This window comes from Chanodichthys erythropterus, chromosome 5, assembly GCF_024489055.1.
Source record: "Chanodichthys erythropterus isolate Z2021 chromosome 5, ASM2448905v1, whole genome shotgun sequence".
NCBI classification, from domain to species: domain Eukaryota; kingdom Metazoa; phylum Chordata; class Actinopteri; order Cypriniformes; family Xenocyprididae; genus Chanodichthys; species Chanodichthys erythropterus.
Window position 1 is genome coordinate 21,258,011 of NC_090225.1, and position 20,800 is coordinate 21,278,810.

Consider the following 20,800-nt stretch of genomic DNA (forward strand, 5'->3'; position numbering starts at 1 on the left):
ATTTAGACAGGAGTTTATGCTCTAATTTTTTTATCATGGGTGTTTGAACAAACACACGTGTATGTGATCTGCAGGTGAAATCTGTGGCTATCAGGATGAGATTGAAGTCGAGCTGGAGAGCTGTAGGCCCAGAGCCAGGGGATTTTATGCATCCTGCTCCAAAGAAGGTACAGTGTTCACACATAGTCCTGTGGAAAAGTTGTTGAACTGAAAACATGTTTCATCAATATGAATTCACACTTACACTTCAGTTTGGATCAGTAAGATTTTTTTCATGTTTTTGAAAAAAAGCCTCTAATGTTTCGCCAAGACTACATTTATTTGATGAAAAAATCGGTAAAATCAGTGTAAATAAATGTAATTTATTCCAGTGATAGCAAAGCTGAATTTTCAGCATGATTACTCCAGTCTTCATAGTCACTTGATTCTTCAGAAATCATTATTATATGCTGATTTGGTTCCCAGGAAACATTTTTTATTTTGATCACAGATGAAATCACTTGTGCTGCGTAATATTTTTGTGGAAACTTTTATATTTTTTCAGAAATATTTGATGAATAGAAAGTTCAAATGAATAGCATTTATCTGAAATAGAAATATTTTAAAACGTTATAAATGATTTAGATCAGTATTAATAACAGTATTAATTATAGTATTCTAAAAATTGTACTGACCCCCAAATTTTGAACAGTAATGTGAGGGTAATATTTTTAACCAACACCTATTATACATACACACACAAATATGGTAAATATGGAATGTTTTAAGTACTCCATGAAATATCAATTTTTTTATATAATTGTTAATCATATTTATATTTATATTTATTTATATATATATAATATACATATAAATAAATATAAATATAATTATGATTAACAATTATATAAAAAATTTGATATTTCATGGAGTACTTAAAACATTCCATATTTACCATATTTGTGTGTGTATGTATGTATATATATATAAATATATATATATATATATATATATATATATATATATATATATATATATATATATATATATATATATATATATATATATATATATATATATATATATATATATATATAACATTTATTTATTTTTAAATGTTATATATATATATATATATATAACATTTATTTATTTTTAAATGTATCAAGTGTAGTCTAGGCCAGTTTATTGTGTATCAACAGGTTTTTAAGACTAACATGCTTGGCCTTATTCAACAATTGTGTTTGGTGCATGCTCTCAGATGGGAGAGCATATTTGGAAAAGCATAAGTATTTGTTTGCAAAGAGTAATGATTGGCTGTTGTGTGGGAAGCACTTATATAGAGATGGTTTGCTCCATGAGAACTACAATTATTGGTGAATGACACCCAATGTTTGTGCTTAAATCAAATGATTATGTTGTTGTCAGAATTTCTCTTTGTTTGGTGAGAACTGCTGCTCTCACAACATTTTCTACAGGAAGTGGAGTGTTACTTCCCTTGTGCAGAAATTCTGTTTACGTTTGTCCAATTAGTTTCTTGTTCAGCAGCACTCACAATCAGAGAGCCAGTGCTTCCCCATGCGTGATATCTCTCTCTCTAATGTGGTGATTACAGGAGGGAGCTAATTAAGACTGCGAGCGTGGGAGTGTTTGTGTGTGTCTGAGTGTCTTTTTCATGCATGTGTTTTCACTTTTCGATAGTGTGTGTGTATACATGTGTGTTGCTGCGGTCAGCTGTGTGTGTGTTTATATAATTACTTTCTCCCCATGTCAGCTGGATCATAGCGAATTTCAAAATCAAAGGGAGAATGCATCTAGCTTCACGTTTTAATTATCAATTTAATTACAAAAATAAATTTGCTTATTTGCATACATGCAGTAATTTCTTTATTTCTTTCTACTCTGTTTACCTTTTTATTTGTTGTTCCTGCAGTTATTTGAGAGATTTCATTTGTGAATATATTTTCTCACTTGCTTTTCCCAGATGATGTGATTTCCTTGGCATCATCCAGTGTCCTTGTTGGTGATGATGGAGAGGACGATGAGCTGAGAGCAGCAGCGTCTCACCTGTGCAGTACTGTATGTGCAGAGGATGGAGGTGGCAATGAGCAAGAGCGAGATAGAGAGAAATCCACTCCAATCAAACGGCCCTCGTTAGCGTTATTGCTTGGAGCTTTGCCCACTGCTGCCAGTTTGGGCCTGCCCGAGTCCATCACTAAAATGGCAGAGGAGAAGGAGAACGGTAAGATTGTGACTCCACTTTCAAGTTGCACAAGGTTCCTTCCTACGCAGTTTGGAAAAGTATGGAATTTGATTTGAGTAATTTACAGGTCTGGAAAAGTATGGAAAAAAGAAAGCAGAGTGTGTGGAAAAATATTTGCATTTCTAGACTTTTGCCCCTATTTAGTTTTCTATGATAAATAATTAAGAATTTATTGAAAATAAATGTATCCTACAAGAAGTGTGTTTTCATGGCAGCTGTTTAGTTTTTCTTTAGTGAATGTCAAACATGACTGAATGAATTCAAGGTGCACTTTTTCATTATGCAAAAATGCAGGTTAGAAGCGTTTTGGGTTTCTTCTCAAAATATTCTTAGCACCATAATACAGAGCCTCGAAAAGGACCTTTGCAAAAATAAAAAATAAACAAACTTTTGTGGACGCATGAGAAACCATTAAACTTAGCAAATAGGACAATGCACACATCTGTATTGCACCATCAGCCCAATTCGCGGTGTGGTTTCTTGGCCGCCACAGAGTTTGCGTTACAGCAGACCTAAGGCCTTGAAATATGACATACTGCCCTAATGAAAGCCAAATTTTGAACACTTTTTTTACAGTTTCAGTATTTTTTATAGACCCTTGAACTTTGCAAATATAGGACAATGCACATAGCTGTATTGCACCATTAGCCTATTTCTTGTCATTGTTTCTCCGTTGCCACAGTGGATGTGTTAAATTCGGCATTTGGCCTTGATATTAGAGGTACTACCTTATGGAAAGCCCAGTTTTGATCAAATAGATCACTATTAATTTATGTGCATCCATGATCTTTTTTTCCTCATAGTAAGATGACAGTGATGCACAAAGGAAATAGGTACTAGAAATTATAATGCGTAAGCAATCAAAAAATTCCTGTGCGCATGTGAATAGTTTCTTGAGGACATGAAAGTTTCTTGTGTGCATGCAAAAGTCTGTATATTTTTTATTTATTTAATTTTAGGGGCTCTGTATGTTGTCTGTACTTAGAGAAAATTAATGAAAAAAAAAAAAACCTGAGAAAATAAAAATATTTAAAGTTGACTACTATATACCAAATATCGGAAAATAATGCTGTATGAACCATTTATGATAAATATGGTCTGAAAAATTTTGAAATGGAAAATGTGTAGCCTGGTTGCATAAACACTTTTAATTCCACAGTCATTCTTTGTTACCATATTTTTGCTGTGGTAAAATTGACTAGCAGAAGAAGAGTGGCACACATTTCCTCTTCATTCTTTTTTGTTTTATGAGTTTAAGAAGTGTGGAACTTTAGTGAGTCCTTTTTAAAACACTCAATAATCCAATTTCATTTAATCCACTTTGATTTCACATTCATCGTTCAGTCACACATTTATGCCATTACAGCATTAGTCAATGAAGAAGAGTGGAACTGAAGTAGTGTTGTTAAAATTACCGACCGTGATACCAAGTCGGTATTGAAATTTTAAAAACGTGACGCTTTGAGTGTTTCAAACGCTCCCGTGTGTATCTGTGAAAGCGCTCGGTGAAGAGTGTCGTTGATGTCTTTTTACAACATCGTTTTTGAAGCATTGATCATTGTAGCCAATCACAGACATCTGTTGAATGCGTGAACACAGATGCCAATCAGAGGTGTTAACGAATCCGCTCAACAGTGCTCAAAGCGTCACATTTTTTTAAATTTCAGTACCGACTTGGTATCACGGTCGGTACTTTTGACAATACTAAACTGGAGTGACTCCTTTTCAAAACACTCACATTAATCCACTTTCATTTAATCTACTTTCATTCCACATTCATTGTTTAGTCACATGTTTGTGCTATTAGGACATGAGTAGAAAAATAGGAGTGGAACTGGAGTGATCTAATTAATCCTCTTTCAATCTACACCACTTCCACACTACAGTGAGTCACCCAGGCTATGGAGAACAAAACTCAAAAGTGTCTTGTTTATCTGAAATGATTGCGTTATCTTTTTTTGGTTGTTGCATTTACACTATGCAAGAGCATTCGAGAGAGAGAATAAGACTTTGTTCATCACAGGCAGAAGAGCTGCAGCTGTTAAACTCCTGGGGATAGAGTGCTGGCAGGTTGTCAGATTGTGTGATTGGCTGTGCGAGCAGGTTGTCATGTTTTCGATTGGTTGTGCTGATTGTGGATGATTTGTATGGGGCGGAGGAGGATGAAGCCCCCCTCCACTCTTTGAAGCACTAATTGAACACAGCACCTTGTCATTAGTGCACTGTCTTTCATCCACCCACTATGGCCGGCTGTATGCGCATTTGATTGCCCGTGAGACCCGCTCATGCAGTGTGTGTGTATATTTTGGTTTGGTTTTCGAGTGGGGTTCAGGAAAAATCATGACTTCGAGAGAAGTATTTTTAGTGCTTTTGTTTTGCCCATTGTCCATGTAAACTCAAGTGAATGCCTTGTAGAACTGTGACAATGTCATTTATTTCGCTCAATTTGCTCACTTCATCTCAGCGATGGTTGTATGGCCACGACTGTCAACATGGCTCTCTCTGTATGTGTGTGTGCACTTCTGTGTTGGTTCCGTCTGCTTCAGCTTTTTCTGTCTATTCTCCCTGTTTATTTTTAGGCGGGCTCATTGTTCCATTCTAGACAATAAGATGCTTGTTAGAGTGTTCTAGTTATTGTGCGTGAGTGAGATTGAGCTGGATGTTCTTATTTAAAAATGCAGAAGTCTTTGTGTGATGTGTGAGTATATGTTGCATCAGAGAGAGAGATGACTTCCAATACATCATTAATCTTAATGTCATTATTACAATTATTGGCACCATTAGTCTTGTCCGTCGTCATAATTTACATTAAAGGATTAGTTGACTACCATTATTTGGAGTTTTTCAATTAAAGGTGCTAAAGAGGATCTTTCCATCGACTGAGAATCCAAAGACTGTTATTGAGTTTTTGAAATGAGCGCATGCGTAAGAACAACCCCCCTCCTTCACAGCTCATTTCGAGGGAACGCCTCCCAAAACTTGTGCACGAGTATTGGAACACGAGTGTTTACCACCGGCATTCGCTGTGTCGTGTTAGTGGATCATTATGTCGGGCTCACCGCAGGTAACTCATAATCTGCAGTTGTTACTCCTGTCTCCTGACAAAAACATTGCATGCGGCGTCTGTGGAGTGTGGAAAGTTACTGGAGCGCACAGCCGCGCACGTCTCTCACAAGGAACATCATGGCAGTGATTGACAAGCCAGAGGGCTGATGTTTTTAAGGCTCTACCTCGTGCACAGATGATGTATATTAATAGTATTCCTTTCAGTGCACCTAATAAAAAGTCTTTTATCAGTTAGTAAAGACAGTTTCAAGTAATATTGCAAAAATGAATAAAACAAAACATCCTCTTTAGCACCTTTAAGTCTTAATTAATTAAGTTTTTTAATGTCTTATTTGGTGTTGCTTCTAGCTAACCTCTTTTTACATTGTTTATACTACAAAATGATGAAGAGCAATGTGGATTTTTTGTTATTTTGCTCTTTTTTTTTTTTACATTCTTACTATTTCTCTGTGTACGCTATGAATAAATATGTTAATATATGGCAATATATTAAACTTGTAGTTGTTGCCTTGCCAATTAAGTGCACTCTATTGAAACTTTGTGAGAGCGAGCAGACTATATACTGCTGTTTGAAGGTGTCCATCCTCTTTTTGTTTTTGTAACTTTTCTTTTTGACTTTTTGTGTTTTTCTAAGGTCAGTTCTCTCCTGTGAGGATGTCAGAATGGTGTCTCTTTTGTGTGTGTGTGTGTGTGTGTGTGTGTGTGTGTGTGTGTGTGTGTGTGTGTGTGTGTGTGTGTGTGTGTGTGTGGAGAGAGAGAGAGAGAGAGAGAGAGAGGGATCTGGTGCTGCTGTGTAATGCAGTGTAATTCTTTAAGGGGGCGGAGGGCCTGTGATCTTAACAATGCAGCAGTGAGTGTGAGTCTCCAGATGGTCACTCACTGTCCTCTCTGACCACACAGCAGGAGATACCAGCAGCATCCCCAGGTTTACTGTGATTCTAGCTATGTTTCTGTTTTTCCTTTTGTTTATTGATCAGTCAGTAAATTAAGCTTATTTGTTCACTCTGTTTTCCATTCCCTTTGCATATTGTTAGTGTTCACTGTTTATCTGCAACAGGAAAAAGTGGATGTCTTTCTTCCCCTCCCCATCTTTCAGAATCTCCCTGAATCTTCAGAGCAGGAGGAAAGAAGAGACTTGTTCATTTACACTAGGAAAGAGTGGGAGGAGATAGAGAGAGAGAGGAGGGGAGGGAGAGGTGCCTTTCAAAGGAGAATGAAAGACAGAGTAAGTGTGTGAGTGACATTTATTCTTCTTGCTCACTTTGAACGCATCCTCAAGACAGCTGTTAGGGGTTTGTAAAGGACAGATGGGCCAAAAGTGACGGTAATTTACATTCATAAGGCCTTTATAACGCACACAGATGTGTGCTTTGTCAGTCTTTATAACAATGTTCATGAACACCATGTTAAGAATAGTGTCGCAGATCACATGGTGTGAGTTTTGAGGTGCCCTTATGATAATATTGAATATTATTTAAACAAGGACCTGTTGTTTAGAAGTGACAGTAAAGACATTTATGAAATTATAAAAGATTTCTATTTCAAATAAATGCTGTTCTTTTGAACTTTCAATTCATTGAAGAATCCTGAAAAAATATATCATAGTTTTCACAAAAATATAAAGCAGCACAACTGTTTTCAATGTTGAGAATAAAAATAAATGTTTCTTGAACATCAAATCATCATATTAGAATGATTTCTGAAGGATCATGTGACATTGAAGACTGGAGTAATGATGCTGAAAATTCAGCTTTGCATCACAGGAATAAATTACTTTTAAAGATATAAAACAGTTATTTGAAATTAATAATATTTCACAATGTTACTGTTTTTACTGTATTTTGGATCAAATAAATGCAGCCTTGGTGAGCAAAAGAGAAAGAAACTTCTTTAAAAAAACACTAAAAAACATACTGACCCCATACTTTTAAATGGTTGTGTGTATATATAATATATATATATATATATAAAAACACATACATATATACACAAACATATATATACACACATATACACATACACATATATACATATATATATATATATATATATATATATATATATATATGTATATATATATATATATATATATATATATATATATATATGTATATATGTGTGTGTGTGTATTAATATATAAACATAAAATGTTAATGTTCTCAAAGCACAATAAAATCTGTGCAATATTCAAAGTTTTTATTTCTACAGTAAAATATACATGACTGTATCATGAATAAATAATAAATATATATCCAAACCATAGTTTTGACTTTAAATTAGTGTATAGTTTTAGTGAAATTAATGAAACTATTGTCATAGCAACATTATGCTAGTTTTAGTGCAGTTTTCAACACGACACACTTATGATTTATAATGTTTATATTCCCTCTTTTTCCCCCTTTATTTTTGAATGGTTCTCTTTATCATTTTCATCCTTGTCACTAATTTATTGCTGTGTTTTCTTCAAATGAAATGCCAGCACTGACAGTGATGTGATGTCATCTGACAGAGACACTGCTGTCTGTGTGAAATATGACATCATAAAAGTGTGACTGACTGACAGACGTGTGGAGAGGAAAACAACAAATGACTATAGGAGGCCCGATCCATGTGATAGACACGTTCACTGTACCGTTAACATGCACTGACAGAAAAAATCTGTGTGCGGACCCCCGTGAGGCTGTTTTCCTGTCTAGATTTAACACCTGAAGGGCAGCCGAATGTGAGCGAGAATGAGAGATCTCATGAATAAAGTCTGTTCAAATCGTTTTCTCTCTTCTCTTCTCTGCTGTTACATTTACATTTTATTGTATAAATATTTCTAACCCTCCCCCATTTTTGGTCTGTAGATGTACAGTAGAGTGTGAAAAAGTACATGCATATATTTTCTCTTGGCATTTTCTCTCTCTCTCTCCTTCTCTCTTTCCAGCCTCTGGGCGATATAGGCGGTTGCAGCAGGTGCGTGAGTGGGCGAGGGGTTTCCCTGGGGAAGTCACAGGGGCAAGAAGGGGTCAGTTTTTAATGGGCCTGTCTGCCCTCTTCGCTTCCAGAAGAAACCCCCCTTCCTCTCTCATTCCATATCTCTGCATCTCCATTGTCCATCTTTTCCTTTCCCTGAGCTTCAGTGCTTGTTCTCCTGATCCACCAGTCAGTTTGAGTGACGTTATCAGATGATTATATTTGATGAGCTCCTGTTTGTGTTGAAGAGTGAGAATTGTCCATGGAGAGAAAGAAAGGAGGTGTCCGTCTGGTGGTATCTTGAAAAATCTATTTGTCTTTAGTTGGACATGGTGCTTGGCTCTGAACAGGTGTTGGTGTCAGTGAAACCTCTAGAGACGAGGGGGGCCTTTGGACTCTTTTTGAACGCACGTGGAAACACTAATGTCTGGGTGGACAACATCATTCAAAAATGTAGCCTCAGGACAGAGAGGTTTTTGGATTGAAGAACAGGGGAATAGATGAAGAGGGAGAATGATTAGTGTTAAGTGGAGTCTCTCATTTGTTGTTTCTCTTCTCTGTAATTTTGTTGAACTTGGCTTCTTTTTTTCTGCTTCTCAGGGTTTGTTTTTTTTTTGCCTCAGGTGAGGTTAAAGGGACAGTTCATTCACAAATTTGACTGATACAGTTCTAAAGTTAAAGGGATAGTTCACCCAAAAATGAAAATTCTGTTATTAATTACTCACCATCATGGGTGATTTCAAAGCACTGCATCATGATTCGATTATCAAACTGCCAAAGTCATGCTGCCAGTGGTGAACCATTGAAATTTCGAAACACTTATGACGTAATGAAGCCTTGTTTACTGAAATCATGTGACTTTGGCAGTTTGATACACGCTCCGAACCACTGATTCGAAACAAAATATTTATAAAGCTTCAAAGCTTCATGAAGCAGTGTTTTGAAATCGCCCATCACTAGATATTGTTAAATAAAGTCATTATTTTGGGTTTTCTTTGGCGCACAAAAGTATTCTTGTCACTTTATAATATTAAGGTTGAACCACTGTACTCACATGAACTGTTTTATATATGTCTTTAGTAGCTTTCTGGGCTTTTGTAAGAGTTAATTATCTTGCTGGCAACAAAGGCCTCACTGAGCCATTGGATTTTATCAAAATGGTCTTAATTTGTGTTCTGAAGATGAATGAAGGTCTTACGGGTGTGAAACGACATGAGGGTGAGTAATTAATGACAGAATTTTCATTTTTGGGTGAAATAACCCTTTAACTCTATACATGAATTTACAACGACTTATGAAATCACAATTGACAGTTCTTAATTTCATGGTGTATTGTGTTAAATTATAAAAAAATTATCTCTGCACATCATTATTTAAAAAAAATAATAATGTTCCAAATTAACAAACGACAGCAATCCAGTCTATTCCCCTAGGACAAAATCAAGTCCCACCCTACATTTCTCATTAGAGAAGCTATTTCACTCAGATATACATTACAATAATAAAGAAAAGATTACTAAAATTTCTGTTTTATCTCAACTTTTAATTTAGCTTCATATTGCCATTTAATATGAATTTTTACCTCAAAATTTTACATTTTGTGTAGCACAAGACAAAAAAAAAATCCTTTTAGTAGTTTGGATCAATATGAAGGTGAGTAAATAATTTTTCATTTTAGGATGAACTATACTGTTCCTTTAAGTGATGGTACTTCATTACCAAGTCGATGCTGAAAAACTAACAATAGCAGTTTTTTCTACAGGTTTTTTAACAGTATTCAGTCCCTAAGTGCTGTCTGACTGACATGCAGCTGCTGTCGAACACTCATGCATATGCATATGTCTTCAGGTAGCGCAGCTGCACATGTGCGCACATTAAATGCTATTTTTAGTCAAAATGCACTTCTTGGCGAGCTACACGTAGTCGGTGAGTTGTCCTAAGTGAGTGAAAACAGACAGTACAAAAAACAACATTTGAACATGAACACAAAGTTAGGCCTAATGGGAAGGACAGACTGCACTGCTCGTTTTATTACGGTTTGGCTTCTCATCTTCTCTTTATTCTTCTTGGATCCTGCTGCACCTGGTACTCTCTCTCTGGTGTGGTTTTATTTTGCCTGTTGTAACTAAACTCTGCCATTCACGCTCTCACCACATCACACAAATGTGACTCATGGCACAGTGTGTTTTAATGTGTGTTGTTGGAGGACTGTGTGTGTGCATTGGTTGTGCAGTGTGTTTAGTCTGTGCATGTTCAGATGCAAGTGGCGAGAGGTCAGGTTTCTTGACTCACGGGATCGACTGGCATTGAGGAGCCCCCTGCTCAGAGGCGAGAGAACCAGAATTTCCCTCTGTTTTTTCCCCTAAGCCCCCATCCCCATTATAACACATGAGAGCGAGAGAGAGAGGGATGCTCTATAAAGCAAACTTCTGAAGCGTTGCCAACAATCTCCAGGCAGAAAGAAAAGAGTAAGGCTGGGGGAAGGGAGGAACTGGACCTGGAAAAGAGGAAAAAGATGGAAGGCAGAGTGGGAATAACCCTGGAAGTTGCTACTGTAGAGCCATTGGTTTAATGATCCCAGTAGCCCCAGTGGACTTTCTAGTAAGATTTGCTACAGGGCAGAGACCACAGAGAAACACATATTTTTGAGTATGTTTTGCCATGTGATTTTGCTGAGGGACATTTATGTGATGGTTTTCGGGTTGGACTGCAGTGGGATATTCTGTGTATCTCCACTAACTTAATTTAACAACTGGCTCAGAGAATGTTCTCTGATGAATGGCAGCATGTGTTTCTCCTTAGGAAAGTGAAACATTAAATACACTTTAATTATGTGAAGAAAACACCAGCCGAGGTTTTTTATTTTCCTTTTGCCAAAGCAGTTTCATTGAGATTCATAACACACACACACACACACACACAAAAAAAAATTGACTTTTATGTAATTTTATTTAGATTTACATTATTTAAAAAAAAAAAATTATTATTTTATTTAACATGATTTTTTTAATATAATGTTTGTACAAATTTATTCAGACTTCTGATGTGTAGCAATAAAATATTCAATATTCATGAACAGTCTCTGTTTTTCTGTATCAGATGTGGAGGCAGAAAATGGTGAGCTAGACCTGAGCGGTATTGACGAGGACGAGATCGATCGGGTAAGTTTTGACCTCACTATAGTAATGACATGGTAATTTGTTTTAAAAAGCAAATAGAGAGTAGGATATGCTCATGTTTGAAGTCTCGTCTGTTGAGAGCATCATTGTGGTTCTATAAAGCTGAAATCTGAGATGGTATTTTACCTCCAAAAATGAACAATGGAATTGCATTAAAGGTGCTATCGAATTGAAAATTGAATTTACCTCGGCATAGTTGAATAACAAGAGTTCAGTACATGGAAAAGACATACAGTTAGTCTCAAACTCCATCCTCCTTCTTATATAAATCTCATTTGTTTAAAAGACCTCCGAAGAACAGGCGAATCTCAACATAATGTTACAGTTACGTAACAGTCGGGCTGTACGCCCCCAGTATTTGCATATGCCAGCTCATGTTCCCAACATTATGAAAGGCATTACACAAGGGCAGCCAGTATTAACGTCTGGATCTCTGCACACCCAAATCATCAGACTAGGTAAGCAAGCAAGAACAATAGTGAAAAATGGCAGATGGAGCGATTAAAAATATCATGATATAATGGATCATGTCAGTTATTAGTGATATTTGTGAATTGTCTTTCTAAATGTTTCGTTAGCATGTTGCTAATGTACTGTTAAATGTGGTTAATGTTACCATCGTTTCTTACTGTATTCACAGAGACAAGAGCCGTCGTTATTTCCACTTTTAAACACTGGCAGTCTGTATAATTCATAAACACAACTTCATTCTTTATAAATCTCTCCAACAGTGTAGCATTAGCCGTTAGCCACGGAACACAATCAAACTCATTCAGAATCAAATGTAAACATCCAAATAAACACTGTACTTACGCGATTAGACATGCTGCATGACGAACACTTTGTAAATATCCATTTTGAGGGTTATATTAGCTGTGTGAACTTTGTTTATGCAATGATAGAGTCGAGAGCTCGGGAGGGGGCGGAGAGTGTGAGCAATTAAAGGGGCCGCAGCTCAGAATCGGCTCATTTCTAATTATGCCCCAAAATTATTTTTAAAAAAAATCTACGGGGTATTTTGAGCTGAAACTTCACAGATGCATTCAGGGGACACCATAGACTTATATTACATCTTTTAAAAAAACTTTCAATGGCACCTTTAAATTGGGATGAGATATGTCATGATTTGCTGTCTTTTTAGCTCATTCACCATGACCTGAGGGATTATATATTGTTGTTTTTTTTTTTATACATTTTGTTTTCTATTAGTACATCCTGAATGAGAAGGAAGTTAAGGTGAAGACTGAACTGTGGATGCTTCAAAATGCAGACTACCTCAAAGAACAGAAAGGTGGAGAACTTTGAACTGTCCAGTTTGTTAATTTTACTCAGATTAATGGACAGATTAATTTAAACCAAGAACACTTTTGTTAGAACTATGTTTGTTTTGTTTTTTTGTTTTCAGAAAAGGAAGAAAGAATAGCAAAGGAAAAGGAGGAGGGTACATATAAAGAGCGGAAGGTAAGAAGGCAATTCATAAATAATAGTTGTAGCTGTGAGGGTCACAAATGAACAAAAACCGAATTTTTGTGCGTCATCTCACAGCCTAGAAAAAAGTCAGCACGGAGGCATGAGCCCATCAATGCCAGCACTGCAGATGAAGCCATTGAAAAGATGTTGGAGCAGAAACGCATCTCCACTAAAATAAACTATGATGTCCTGAAAGACTTGAACAAATCCAGCCTAAAAAGTCCCACTCGCCATCCTGAAGAAGGTTCCGCTGGAGCCAAAAGCACCCCCGCGGCCCGCCAACGGAAACCCCTACTGACTTCACCCAGTATTGGCAAAACTATCAGCAGTTTTGGCAAGAGGTATGGAGTTGCAGGAGAAAGGTTTCTTATGTCTCGATTTATTTCTGTTTTTCTCTTTTTTTATTGGATTTGCTTTTGCCCACACACCTTAAATCACACATTTTGTTCTAGAAAATCCTCTAAACTCACCATCTGTCCATCACAGTCTAGCACCATATCCTATCCAAGCATGATGCGAAAAAATCTCTTCTTTTTAAAAAAGGTTTTATCCTTACCAGCTGCAGCCGCAATGAGTGACTGGACATCTTGTTGATTTGGTTTCTATATCTTTTTCGTGTGGACCAAGGTTGCCCCGCCCACAGAGAAATCTTATTGGTCAAAAAATGGATAGCTGTAAATTAAACATCAATTGCAATCTGATTGGCTGTGATTGTGTCGCGTTATGCAACATTTTGTGACAGGCAGACTACTTGGAAAATTGTGTTTTAGAAAAAGTTTATTTTTTTTAAAACAGAAAATGTTGGAAATGTTTCTCTCATTTAGTAATCCTGTCTTGGAGTGTTGATGTGGACAGTCTTAAAACAGATCCACTTCTATATATACACCCTGATTTTTGTTCGTCTGCCCACACCCTTTTTTTTTTTACTCTTTCCTGTAACCACCTCAAGCTTTTTTTCTCTCCTATGCTAACTATAGTCCTACGGATACACAATGGCAGGGTACATTACTGTAACTGTATCATAAAACCTGCTATATTTTTTTACTCCATCTTTATATCTTTCTTTTCACATGAACAAAATTTCACCATGATCAAACAATGTGCATCTGCTACAGAGAGTCTGCCTTCTTTTCATAAATCATTAAAATTATATTCAATTTTTGTTAAAAGAAAATTCATATTTTACGTTAGCTTAGTAACAGCAGTCTAATAAAATTAGCCTATTATGCTGTTACCTTTTTCACAGCACTTTTTATAGCAGCATAATCATTTAGATGTGCTCAAATCATCATCAAAACTTTAAATTCACATATGTTTGATTTTTTTTTTTATGTAGTCTGTGAGAAAAGGCTAATTGGGGTCACACTCAGATGGAAAATCTTTAGAGCTTTGTGGGTCGAACTGCAAGTGTGAAAAAGGTCCTTATGTTTGTTTCTCTCTCTTTTTTTTATTTATTTATTTATTTTTTTTATGTCCTTTACCCTTTTGTGCCCTTGAGTACAGGGCAGGTCTGTTAAGAATAGCCAAGTCTGGGCTAAATTAACCGTGGGTGGGTGTGTGTGTGAGAGAGAAAGTCCCATGCATACGGTCAGTCAGAATAGCCTGCTCTATATTTAGTCTCTAAATGCTGGTATGGAACACATTAAAGTTTAGAGCACGTATTTAAAGTGAGGCCCCACTGCGGCCCACTCCCTAGTACCCTCCTTATACTACTGTGTACTCATTTTCATTCATGTTGTTAGTCTTTAGCTTCTAGGTTGTCATTAGTCATGGATATTCCCTCTTTGAGGAGAGGCTCTTGGTGGCCCTGCACACAAAATTTGCTCTAACAGTTTGTCTTGACACAGTTAAGGCCAATATCATGGAACAATGAGCAACTCTTTTCTATCTCTCTCTCTCTCTCTCTTTGAGTGGCCAGTTTCATCTGTGTGTGGTGTTTTTCTCGTTGAGTGAATTCTTAAAGTGAACAGGATAGATCTTTTGAATCATTCATTCTGAAAGTAGCTTTTATGTTTGTTTTTTTCTGAATGGAAAGGTGAGCAATTTGAACATCCTTTTAAAAGCCATTACACCGTTACTATGCCACTGTCTCTCTTCCAGTTTTTCCCTCTTCTCACTCATAACAGCCTGCAGTCTGTTTACTGAATGGATTCTACCTGAATGAGAGTGTCTGTATTATTTAGTGACTCGCCTTTTACAGCTCAAAGATGACCTTCCCTTTTTTTTTATTCAGTTACTTGCAGACTCATTCTAGGGTTTGGCAATATAGCTTAAAACTAAAAAGTTTTTTGCATTGAACAATATTTAATATATGAAAGATTAATATTTTTCTGAAAAAAAAAAAAAAAAAACATTTTATATAAGCATAACATTTTAGTTGTTTAAGTGTTTTGTTATTTTTTTCTTTTTTGTTTTGAAAAGTTCTGCATACATGCACAATATTCAGTTTCTATCTACCTTTTATATTTATTTGATCTCATTTAATGGCTTGAATGTGATTCTTTTTTTTTTGTTTTTTTTCTTCTTCAATCAATCACCCTCATGTCGTTCCACACCTGTAAGACCTTTGTTTCTTCGGAACACAAATTAAGATATTTTTGATGAAATGACTTGTTCATAGACAGCAATATCATAAATGCTTTCAAGGTCCATAAAGGTACTAAAGACATTGTTAAAATAGTCCACGTGACTACAGTGGTTCAACCTTAATTTTATGAGGCGTCACAAATACTTTTTGTGCGCAAAAAACCCCCAAAGTAACGACTTTATTCAACAATATCTTCTCTTCTGTGTCATTTTCATATGTTGTTTTTGTCCAGCGCTTCCAGGTTCTACGTCAGAACACCGACTCATTATTGGCTGACTCCTGCGTCAGCATCACACGCATGCGTCGTGCTGCTCACATGATCAGCTTTGGCCAATACTGAGCCAGCATTCGGACGTAAACACGGAAGCCTTCGCTGGGTTTACTGCGTCACCTGCATAAGGATAATTACAGGGAAGAGAACAGATTGTTGAATAAAGTCGTTATTTTTGTTTTGTTTTTTGTTTTTATTCTCGTTGCTTCATAACATTAAGGTTGAACCACTGCAGTCACATTGACTGTTTTAACAATGTCTTTAGTACCTTTCTGGACCTTGAAAGTGTTGATTATAATGCTGTCTATGGATGAGTCGTCAGATTCCTCTTGGATTTCATAAAAAAATATCTTAATTTGTGTTCCGAAGATGAACGAAGGTCTTACGGATGTGGAACGACATGAGGGTGAGTAATTAATGGGTGTAAAAAAAATAAAATAAAAATAAATAACCCTTTAATATATCACCCAGGATTCTAGTCCTATTTCAGCTGAACCTGTATTTATCACACAAAACAAATTAGTGCAGTTCAGTGTGTGTGTGTGTGTGTGTGTGTGTGTGTGTGAGAGAGAGAGAGAGATGTTCCGCTGACAGTAAAGCCATTGTATTCCGTTCAGTCCCACCCTCTGTTGCATACTGAGGTATTGTGTACTGTTATACACAGACACGCAACTTCCCTTTTCTGCTTCTCTGCTATATTTTTACAGCATATTCCCAACATCCCGCAATTACCTGAACAGCTACCCATCTGTTGGTCTGTTCATCCCTCCTTTCTACTGAACGTTAAATTTAATAAGTCTCTCAAATTCTCTCACTCTCTCGTCCAGAAATAGCTTGTATAATTGCCCCCTGCTGTTTTAACCCCCTCTCCCTGGTTCTCCTCCCTCCTTTTCTGGTCATTTTCTTGTCCTCTCAGATACCCGCAGCTTAGCATTTATATAGCGCCATGGAGATTATAGAAAGTGTGTGTGTTGTGAGAGACAAATTCTAAAGGTTTTCATTAAAGTTGGAGGTAGGGAGAATCTGAGATGGATTGCACTCATTTTTCTGGTCCTTTGTTCTTCGAACATTTCCTATGTATCCATACATGAGACCATCTCATGTTAGACATTCACACCTGGAGTGCCAGAAATCGCCATCTCACACCATCACACATCTGGTAATTAAACAGTCTCCCCCTCTCGCTATTTCAGACAGCTGTTATAGACCCAGTTTTTTCTTTCTTACTCTCACTTCCTCTGAGGTTCCTTCTGCTGTCGGCTCAGAGTTTCTTTCTTAATCAGCTTACTTGCAGAAAACTGCATCTCTAGAGAGGGAGAGAGACAGAGAGGTGAGCTGTCTGCGAGATCAAAGAAAGTTGAGTTTTTCTCAAGGCTGAATTGACCCAAAAACGAGAGGAAGTTTTTGTCATCCTCGAGGAAAAGAGAGAGCCTTATCTCTGTCTGGGACCAAAGCATGCTTCTGAGATGAAGAGACCGACTTCTTGGGCAATGTTTGCTCATGCCTTCAAGCGCTGAGCTGTAATAGTGTCAGCCTGGTGTCATACTCTTTCAGCTCAATAAAATAAAGGCCCCTGTTGACTTCAGCCATTTAGTCATACGCTGAGTGCAGCGTATGAAACGAAGAGGGGATGCAGGAGGTCAGAGTAAATGCTGAACAGTTTAAAATGTTAAAGCGATCTCTGAGAAAGCAGTCAAGTCATCACAACCAAAAACCAAAGACTCTGTAATAAGGTCATACATGCATAAGTACTAATGCTATTGGTGAGAGGAAAAAAAAAAAAAATAATAATATAAAATATATGTATATAGTATCACAATTCAATCATTTCTGTTCAAATAAAAACCTTTACGCCTTGTAAAGATTATGATTCACATCACAATATATCACAGTTTTGAATAACTGTCACATAAAGAATTACAATATTATTGTACTGTGACCCAGATATCAATATACTGCATCACCAGGTCCCTGATTCCCACCCCTGATCATTATTGTTGTGCTGTGTGTTTGAATAATTGACCCACTCGGTGGCATGAACAATTTATCAGCCCTTGACGTAAATGTGAATCTCTGTGTGTGTGTGTGTGTGTGGAACAGACGGTTTCTCAGGAATAGAATGTTGTCACTGTGTTTTGGCTCTGACTGCTTGTTTTCATGCCAAGTACCACACCGTTCCCCATCCCAGAATGCACTGTAGCATCAATAGGACACTTGAATGCTGGGTCGTGAAGGACTCAACCATACATGTCTTACTTGCTGAGAATTTGAAGGAACAAATCTTTATCTATCTATCTATCTATCTATCTATCTATCTATCTATCTATCTATCTATCTATCTATCTATCTATCTATCTATCTATCTATCTATCTATCTATCTATCACTTCTCATCTATCTTTCTATCTATCTATCTATCTATCCATCTATCACTTCTCTATCTATCTATCTATCTATCTATCTATCTATCTATCTATCTATCTATCTATTCATCTATCTATCTATCTATCTATCTATCTATCTATCTATCTATCTATCTATCACTTCTCATCTATCTTTCTATCTATCCATCTATCACTTCTCATCTATCTATCTATCTATCTATCTATCTATCTATCTATCTATCTATCTATCTATCTATCTATCTATCACTTCTCATCTATCTATCTATCTATCTATCATCTATCTATCTATCTATCTATCTATCTATCTATCTATCTATCCATCTATCACTTCTCTATCTATCTATCTATCTATCTATCTATCTATCTATCTATCTATCTATCCATCTATCACTTCTCATCTATCTATCTATCCATCTATCTATCTATCCATCTATCACTTCTCATCTATCTATCTATCTATCTATCTATCTATCTATCTATCTATCTATCTATCTATCTATCTATCTATCTATCTATCTATCTATCACTTCTCATCTATCTATCTATCTATCTATCCATCTATCACTTCTCATCTATCTATCTATCTATCTATCTATCTATCTATCCATCTATCACTTCTCATCTATCTATCTATCTATCTATCTATCTATCTATCTATCTATCTATCTATCTATCCATCTATCACTTCTCATCTATCCATCTATCTATCTATCCATCTATCACTTCTCATCTATCTATCTATCTATCTATCTATCTATCTATCTATCTATCTATCTATCTATCTATCTATCCATCTATCACTTCTCATCTATCTATCTATCTATCTATCTATCTATCTATCTATCTATCTATCTATCTATCTATCTATCTATCTATCTATCTATCTATCTATCCATCTATCACTTCTCATCTATCTATCTATCTATCTATCTATCTATCTATCTATCTATCCATCTATCACTTCTCATCTATCCATCTATCTATCTATCCATCTATCACTTATCATCTATCTATCTATCTATCTATCTATCTATCCATCTATCACTTCTCATCTATCCATCTATCTATCTATCCATCTATCACTTCTCATCTATCTATCTATCTATCTATCTATCTATCTATCTATCTATCTATCTATCTATCTATCTATCCATCTATCACTTCTCATCTATCCATCTATCTATCTATCCATCTATCACTTCTCATCTATCTATCTATCTATCTATCTATCTATCTATCTATCTATCTATCTATCTATCTATCTATCTATCTATCTATCAATCTATCACTTCTCATCTATCTATCTATCTATCTATCTATCTATCTATCTATCTATCTATCTATCTATCTATCTATCTATCTATCTATCTATCCATCTATCACTTCTCATCTATCTATCTATCTATCTATCTATCTATCTATCTATCTATCTATCTATCTATCTATCTATCTATCTATCTATCTATCTATCTATCTATCTATCTATCCATCTATCACTTCTCATCTATCCATCTATCTATCTATCCATCTATCACTTCTCATCTATCCATCTATCTATCTATCCATCTATCACTTCTCATCTATCTATCTATCTATCTATCTATCTATCTATCTATCTATCTATCTATCTATCTATCTATCTATCTATCTATCTATCTATCTATCCATCTATCACTTCTCATCTATCCATCTATCTATCTATCCATCTATCACTTCTCATCTATCCATCTATCTATCTATCCATCTATCACTTCTCATCTATCTATCTATCTATCTATCCATCTATCACTTCTCATCTATCTATCTATCTATCTATCTATCCATCTATCACTTCTCATCTATCTATCACTTCTCATCTATCTATCTATCTATCTATCTATCTATCTATCTATCTATCTATCTATCTATCTATCTATCTATCTATCTATCTATCTATCCATCTATCACTTCTCATCTATCTATCTATCTATCTATCTATCCATCTATCACTTCTCATCTATCTATCTATCTATCTATCTATCTATCTATCTATCTATCTATCTATCTATCTATCTATCTATCTATCTATCTATCTATCCATCTATCACTTCTCATCTATCTATCTATCTATCTATCTATCTATCCATCTATCTATCTATCCATCTATCACTTCTCATCTATCTATCTATCTATCTATCTATCTATCTATCTATCTATCTATCTATCTATCTATCCATCTATCACTTCTCATCTATCCATCTATCTATCTATCCATCTATCACTTCTCATCTATCTATCTATCTATCTATCTATCTATCTATCTATCTATCTATCTATCTATCTATCTATCTATCTATCTATCTATCTATCTATCTATCTATCCATCTATCACTTCTCATCTATCCATCTATCTATCTATCCATCTATCACTTCTCATCTATCCATCTATCTATCTATCCATCTATCACTTCTCATCTATCTATCTATCTATCTATCCATCTATCACTTCTCATCTATCTATCTATCTATCTATCTATCCATCTATCACTTCTCATCTATCTATCACTTCTCATCTATCTATCTATCTATCTATCTATCTATCTATCTATCTATCTATCTATCTATCTATCTATCTATCTATCTA

The 20,800-nt window shown here is 35.8% G+C and overlaps 1 protein-coding gene across 2 annotated transcripts in view; it reads left to right on the forward strand.

The window, feature by feature from the left end:
• The window catches only part of brf1a (BRF1 RNA polymerase III transcription initiation factor subunit a), a 65,636-nt gene that overhangs the window by 31,662 nt on the left and 13,174 nt on the right, over window positions 1–20,800 (forward strand). For both annotated transcript variants that reach the window (XM_067386546.1, XM_067386545.1), the window contains exons 11-16: window positions 75–167; window positions 1,964–2,221; window positions 11,366–11,427; window positions 12,655–12,736; window positions 12,851–12,906; window positions 12,991–13,256. In XM_067386546.1, the coding sequence (XP_067242647.1) occupies window positions 75–167; window positions 1,964–2,221; window positions 11,366–11,427; window positions 12,655–12,736; window positions 12,851–12,906; window positions 12,991–13,256 (817 nt within the window). The remainder of the gene's footprint in view (window positions 1–74; window positions 168–1,963; window positions 2,222–11,365; window positions 11,428–12,654; window positions 12,737–12,850; window positions 12,907–12,990; window positions 13,257–20,800) is intronic.